This window comes from Penaeus chinensis, chromosome 35 (assembly GCF_019202785.1).
Source record: "Penaeus chinensis breed Huanghai No. 1 chromosome 35, ASM1920278v2, whole genome shotgun sequence".
Classification (NCBI taxonomy): domain Eukaryota; kingdom Metazoa; phylum Arthropoda; class Malacostraca; order Decapoda; family Penaeidae; genus Penaeus; species Penaeus chinensis.
In genome coordinates this window covers 23,260,023-23,267,740 of record NC_061853.1, presented here as the reverse complement: position 1 = coordinate 23,267,740, position 7,718 = coordinate 23,260,023, and the positions used below count along the sequence as shown (strand labels likewise).

Below are 7,718 nucleotides of genomic sequence, written 5' to 3'. Positions count from 1 at the left end.
CTACCTTAAGATGACAAGTCTGTACAGGGAAGACAGTATTACCATCCGGATAAAGCATATCATCAAATGACAATGATATACATAGGAGAAAGGCAAAAAAGTAAAAAATGCTTATGTAGAAAGAGAAAATTGCATTACAAAGGGGAGGAATGTAGTCCTGTCATCATAAACAACTATCAGAAGTGGCCACTCAAAGCAAGCCTAAAGCTCATTTTGGGTGAAGCATCTGCATCCAAGTTGTTAACCCGATGACGACGGGCATGACACGAACGTACTTGCTATGCCCACCGAGTTACTTGTTTAATCATTTTACACATAAATGGCTACACTTGTACCAAGTCACCAATGAGCCAATTACAGGTACTGTCTGTCTCCCCCGTTTGACTTTTTTTGATTTACAAAAACATTTTACATCTTATTTTTCTGTTACTGTTTATAATATTGTAGTAATTATGTTTGTAATAAAAATAATATCAATATTCATAGCACTAGTAAAAAATATGTTTTCCCACCAATTCAAATCAGGCAAGGTCACAAGGCCTACTAGTTGACTCCTTTGTGGCTAAGAGCCATTGTGCATGTGCAGACATTTCACAATTTTTTTAAAATTAGCACGGCATTTTCCCCATTTTTGTATCATTCTCCCTGGCAGCATTGACTTAAGTAAATTTGATTCAGATTCCATTTTCATGATACCATATGTTAGCCTTACTAAGCAAATTGGAATGAAGAGTTCTTAACATTGATGCTTAATAACCGACCACTCCATTTCGATTGTGTTAGTGATAAAACTATTCAAAGATTTTCAACCACATTAAAAATCTGTGAACCAATTCTCCAATTAACTGGTGAAAGTGGGTTTCAATAAAAGTCTTTCCTTCCAGCTTTGTTTATTGACCAATTTTCTGGAATGCTTAGTCAAACAGACCGAAGCCCATGTCATCATCAGACTCCTCCTCAGGTTCTTCCTCCTTCTTGGCTTCCTCCTTTGGAGCAGCAGCAGCAGACGCAGCTGGAGCAGACGCAGCAGCAGCGGCAGCAAACTTGCTTGGGTCCTGATGAAAGTAAGGTCAAATTTTAACATTCTTTCTAGATTACTTTAAAATGGAATCAAAATTACTAATCTGACAACTTCTCCATCTACTTGTCAAAATTAGGGTTACTTACAGCCAAGAACTCCTTGAGTGTTGCAGCCTCCTTGAAGTTGATGTCAGTAGCTGCTGCAATGGCCAGCAAGTTCTTGAAGCCATTGACAATGGAGTGAGGAACCGAGGCAATGGTAGGGAAACCAATTGCCAGGGACACTGAAGCAACATTGGACAGACCCTGGAAATAGGTTATTTACATTAAAGATTGTTACATTTCAAATACACCCACTGCCATGTGCCAATAAAATTTAGGCACAAGAATCTAAAGAGTTGCTCCAGAAGACAACCTTGGATTCAAATATGAATTGCAAAATTAAGCTGACCAACAAATCAAATTTAGAAGGCTATTTCTCAGTGCCTTATGAACTAATCCATAAAAAATAAATTACTGCAAAAACTAAAAGTATTAAGGTATTCTGCCTTTGCCATTACATATTAATAACTTAGGCATGATGCTAAAAGAAATGCATGGGCAAGGTGTCCCCTATTGGATCTCCAAAAACTTTCCCATTCTTTAACACTAACATTCCCAGAAACAATTTTGCAAATACTTTAATATAGGACCAATGTAACCATGCCAATGGTTACATTTAGTAAAATCTGACTTTTCATGAAATTGGGCTTCCCCCCCAAAAAAAAAGCAATAATTATATAAAGGCAGTCCTTATAGGGAATTCTGTTTTGTACTCATCTTATACTCCACTAGTCATATACAAATGTTCACAGTAATAGTTGTATCAGCATCTAAAAAACAAGTAAAAGTCTGCTTCTCTCTCAAAAGGCCGATTCATTTGCCCATACTATCCTATGAGAACTTGCTCATTACAAAATATGTGAATTCTAGGAGGGTCTTGCAGTACTTGTGGTTGGGATTTCAGTCTTCTTAGCTTGTCCCCTAAAGGATGGAACTTCTCAGCCTTAGCTGACAGCCAATTTTTTTTTTTAACTATTCTGATCTTTCATGTTTGTAGTTTGAATTTACACACCAGAAAATTTATACCTCAGGCTAGCAGGTCTCGGTTATCAAAGTGTGAGAACAAAAAATACAACTGCCACAGAAGGAAACAGGGATCAAATGCAAGAAAAAATAGTCTATAAAAAATAGTAGATGAAATTTAATATTTTTGGGGATAGTAATAGATATGTTTGTAGGGGAGTGATAAATAAAAAACTAATTTAAAAGATATGGAATTTAAACCATTTAAAAATTTAGGAACCTCAATCCTAGCCTCCAATCAACACTGGAAAAAGGGAAAACCGCCCACCAGTTTGAGGAACTATGCTCCAGGGAGCCAGCTTGAAAGCCTTTAGATTGATCAAGATTGTTTAAACTATTTTATTCCTTGCATTTACCAGAGCATTGAGCCCCCACACAATTTGTGACAATCTACTGAACAGCTGAGCTGACCATCCATTCCTTGATACACTGAAGCACAGGGGCATGATTTGAAGTCATTTCCCTTTGCTTAACCCGGTCCGCTACATGTAGCGGACCTTTCCACTCGACTCCCTCTAACCATACCTGGCATGTCGAGGTGGTTTGCTATGACGGCTATAGGCTTGGCCCAGCAGATACAGATTAATGACCTATTCACAAACAAAGTGGCTGCCTTGACACAGAAAAGGACAAGCACAAGAAGTGTGGACACAAGGAATATAACCACCAACCAAACCAGACGCAACATCATTCCAGAAGTTCCTTAACTTAAATCGATTTCTAAAAAGCACCACAATGGCTCATATATCATTTGGACCTAAAATGTTCAATATTTTTTCATAGATCTTCACGTTTCCATGAAGTATGAATGACTGAGAAGAGTGTGAAGACATGTTGATATCCATGTCTCTCTGTTGGACAGTTCACATCATGTTCCTGTCCCTAACATGAGGGAGTGGACAAACTACACATAGTAATGGGTTACAGTTATGCCCTTTGTTGACCATCCCTTGCTGCAGTGTGACCTTATTACCAAGGTAATGCCAAGGACCAGGAGACCAATAAAACTGGTGTCAAGACCACTTTCTTTTCACAAGCATCCTAACATTATGTTTGTCTCTAAAGCACACTCTTCAACGTACTCCAATGACTAATCATGGGGTATAAAATTCATGTGGAACAGAGGAGGTATGCCGATCACAGCAGCAGGCACTCACTGATACAGACACCACCCAGAAAGGAGGGTTCATGACACTAAGGGAACCATCATGAACAGGTTAATGTGAGAGCATGCCTAATTTTTTTTTTCCACTGAATGTGAGGGTAGACAAAACCCATACCTAAGTAGACTAAAATTACAAAATGGAAAGCAAATATTTATAATTCTCACCTGCTGGAAGGTCTTCATCAAGTCCTCATCAGTAATGTCCAGAACCTTGGGGGAGAAGACTGTGCCCTGATCGTACACCTGCTGTACCACCAAACCGTATGTGAAGGGAGAGATGTTCAACATGTTAAGGAGAGCTGCCTCGCTGGCACCCACCTTGTCTCCCTCATTCATCAACTGCACATCATTCTGTGGAAAAGAGGTTTCTGATTAAGCACTGCACAAGAAAAATACCCATTGCAGAAAGCTTTTAAAATATGCTCCCTGCCCCTTGCAGAAATGTAAATAACACACCAATGAAATAATTATCTATTCTACTGGTAAACTTACGAATGATTTTCTTTTTATGTTGCATTTTGTATGCTTTACCTCAAATTATAATTTTTCTTCAATATATATATGTATTACTTTATAATCACCCTTAATCTCACAGTGACCATATTAGAAATCTCTCCGCATCAGACTCCAGTGATATCTGGCAACTGTCCAGCCACTGGGAGCTAGCTGGACATGTGACCCGGCACTAACAGGTGAACCACAAATTATATAAATTTACATTACTCTATAAGCAAATGGCAAATATAAATTACAAAGCATAAAAAAAAAAGTTACATAATTACAACAAACAAAGAAAAAAATGTCCCAACATAAGTACAAGAAAATTAAATGGCTCTCGGAACGTTTGATTTCTGTTGCTGCTACTTCATAGTCTTAATACAGACATCTCAAACAGGTGTCAAGTCCTACATAATATTTTCCTGACACCAGACTATGTAAAAGCTGCTCAGATTAGATCTACCATGTTTATTACATACCTAAAGTTCCTATTGTAAGATGCCTTCCAAGTAGTTTAGCTTTATTTTTTTTAATACATATACAAACAATCCTGACCCCAAACCACTTCCCTTTCAGCCTTACATCTCTACTATATCCAGTATGATCTCCTAGTTCTGCAATATGCATGCTAATTAACCCAATGCCGATAGAGGAAATGAATAAAAAATGGGGGAAATGCTGTGCTCATTTTCTATATTTTTGTGAAATGTCTCTGCACATAAATGGCTCTGCTAGTGCTTAGCCACAAACGAGTCAATTAGGAGAACTTATGACCTTAACTGATTTGAATTGGCCGGAAAAACGTATTAGCTACTAGTGCTACGAATATCGACGGCGTATTTTTATTACAGACATTATAATTACTATAATGTTATAAACATTAGTAACAGCAAAATAAGAACGTAATTATTTTCATAAATCAAAGAAAACGGTAAACTGGCGAGACAGGAAGTACTCGTAACTGGCTCATTGGTGACTTACTACAAGTGTAGCCATCTATGTGTAAAAATAATCACAGTGGGCAACCCAATGCCCATCAGCATTGGGTTAAAACTGTACCAAATACTTACCACGATTTCAATGGTACCCCTGGCAATCTTGGTAGGGATCTGCAAAGCCTGGAAGAAACTTGTCTTCTCAGGACCAAGACCAGTGTTCTGGGCAGGGATGGTGACGGGGCATGGGGCAATGGCACCAGGACGAGCAGGAGCCCTCTTCTTGTTCTGAAGCAGCTTATCACGAACTTCACACAGGTCGTCGTTAGTGAAGACGAAGCCAACATTGTTTACAATGTGTGGCAGCAGCCTGTGGGACAGTAGGATTTTATTAAAGTTGACCACTAGGCCAAAGTACGCTATCAAATGGTAGAAATGACAGCAATGTTCTAAATATTTGTTAAACTAAAAATACATTTTTACAATAGATATAGATAATGCAAATTAAATATTTTCTAAAAACTTGTTACTTACAATACAGGCCAGTCTCCCCCTCCCCAATTAATAATATAAGGAATAGCATAAAAGGGGAATGGGGGATGCAGTCATTGTATTTAACACAAGGCTGTATTGCACAATAACTCGTCATGCTATTCAAAAAAAAGTCAAGAAAGTCCTCTATGGATATGCTTTCCAGCTAAGTTTATCTTTCTAAATATTTTCTGGAAGCCTAATCCTTTTTATATAAAAAAAAAAGAAATCTGTAGGGTAATAATTCACTCACCTCTCCAAAGAAGGGTTGCTTTCCAGATGAGCACGGATGGCCTTGCGCATCATGGTGTTCTTGCCCATGAGGACAACAGCGCAGCCACGCAGGCTCATACGGATCTCCTGCATCTGCTTGGAGCCGACATTGTCAGCACCCACGATGAAGCAACGGCTGTATTCATCCAGCAGCTGGGTGATCTTGGTGAAGTAATTAGCCTTCCATGTTGATTTGTCCACCCTAACCATCTTGAAAGCGTGGCTTAAGGCACCGTTGAACCGGACTTAGGGACTGAAAGAAGGAATTTGATTAGTACCTCAAATGACACAGTTCTTAACCCCTTTCCCAACGGATCACACCCTGAGGTGTCAAACAGCTCGATCAGTGGCGCACACCGCAATGACACACCAAAGCGCTTTGAGACGGTTCTTCAGCTTGATGTACCAAACTCCACACTCAAAGTCGGCGAGTTGCCATTGATCTCCAGAGCATAGGTTTTTTTTTGTTTTTTTTTTCATCCGTCATTAAGGGGTTAAGAGGTGAATATTCAATAAATACGGGACTGATTCTAAACAATTAATTCCACAATTTGGGAAAATCGGCTGCTAGGACAGCCTCATAATTACTATCTTCATTACTATTTAGATCAAATTAAATTTGGGTGCAATAAATAAATTTTAAAATCTTAATTTTTTAAAGAAGCTAGAAACCCAATTCTAAAGATTCTAATGCTAGGCAATAGGTTACTACAACCAAAGCACACATTCAAAGTCATAAAATGCTAGTTCCATTGACTTCAGTTATTGTTTGCCATTAATCAGAGATACTCTGCACACAGGTCAACTTGTGCAGGGTTTAATTGACACTAAGCCACACTGACTCTTCATAAAGGTGAAAACTTGCTCCCCCTCAAGACAATCTTGACAAGTGTCTACAATAGATTAGCCTATTCTCACTGGGATGACCTTCTAATGCATCATGGTAGAGCACTGCATGTTCTCATCACATGCAACCGAGCCTGTTCCAAGTTGTATATACGAGGCAGCTGTGCGCTCATTTCGCACTGATGGCAAGTGCGAGAAATAGCCTCATGTAGGCATACAGCCTCTCTACATAAAAATTTTGTTTGTCACAGTAAGAACACCAAAATCTCTTAGTGTAATTGAGGTAAACGAGTTCAAGCTTCTTACTCTCGTGGAGCACCTAACTCTGCATGCACTTGGGCACTTTGTTCAGCAAGATACTGGGAGCTCCTGTCCTGATTGGATAAATACCTCCTTAGCCACTGAAATTACAGGCCGCAAGATTAACAAAACCTAACAAGTTATGAAACAATTGCTGAAACTCAAAGTATGAGGCTGGATCCCTAATCAAAAGGGTTCTTTGGTATTTGTTACCAGAAGAAAACCTAGGTATTGTGCAAACCCAAATATCCAAGCCTAACCTTAACAACCTTCCATTTAATTCCGGTGGGAGTGATATGCAGCAGATATTTTCATCCTCTCACAGTAAATAGATTGCCGCTGTATCTGTACCTGTGTTTATTTATATACTTTTTTAATGCTCAATAACAGTGGTTCGTACTCTTATAATTACAAAGCTCCCCCTTAAGCAATTTGTCCGTCCATGCCTCCCTTGCATCTTAACCCAATGGCGCCGGGTATAGCAAATTAAAAAAAACCGCTCTGGCGAACGGCGGCAGCGCGCCGACTCCGAGCGCGTGATATCGGTCCATCAAGCCGAATCATTGCCTCGGGGCGTTTTGGCGCGGCGCCGCTGCGGACAGCCGCACGCCGCACATCGTGCGTATTGTTATGACGGCGATAGCCGTGACCCGTCGCCATTGGGTTAATAAAATTCTCTCCCTGATTTTAGAGAAAATTATAAGTATGTTGTGTTAGTCTTTATTGAGCATAAATTAGAAGCATTACAATTAAATTTACATCTAGTGACCATGCTTTCATTAAGGGAATAACAATTTGAGAAATTACTGCCTTTTTCCCCAAGGGCTCGTGCCCCCTTTGGAAGAAAATGAAGCCCCTTTAACCCTTTACGGACACGTCATGTATACAGGTGTCATATCACTTGGTCTGCAGGGTGTGGTTGTATGGTTGTATGTGTGGTGACACACCAGAATGCATGAAGAGGGTAGTTCCGCCACTCATAGCGGATTCCTGTGCCCAGTGTCTGGATGTTGCAAGAAATCACC

At 39.6% G+C, this 7,718-nt stretch overlaps 1 protein-coding gene across 1 annotated transcript in view; it reads right to left on the bottom strand.

Annotated features, from left to right (window-relative positions):
* Nucleotides 1-878: 878 nt before the first annotated feature.
* LOC125044303 (60S acidic ribosomal protein P0-like) overlaps nt 879-7,718 on the bottom strand; it is a 7,941-nt gene continuing 1,101 nt past the window's right edge. Inside the window, exons 2-6 of the mRNA XM_047640901.1 lie at nt 5,528-5,800; nt 4,879-5,113; nt 3,476-3,661; nt 1,168-1,326; nt 879-1,055 (exon numbers count right to left, since the gene is read on the bottom strand). Coding sequence (XP_047496857.1) covers nt 915-1,055; nt 1,168-1,326; nt 3,476-3,661; nt 4,879-5,113; nt 5,528-5,757 — 951 coding nt within the window. The 5' untranslated portion in view covers nt 5,758-5,800 and the 3' untranslated portion in view covers nt 879-914. The remainder of the gene's footprint in view (nt 1,056-1,167; nt 1,327-3,475; nt 3,662-4,878; nt 5,114-5,527; nt 5,801-7,718) is intronic.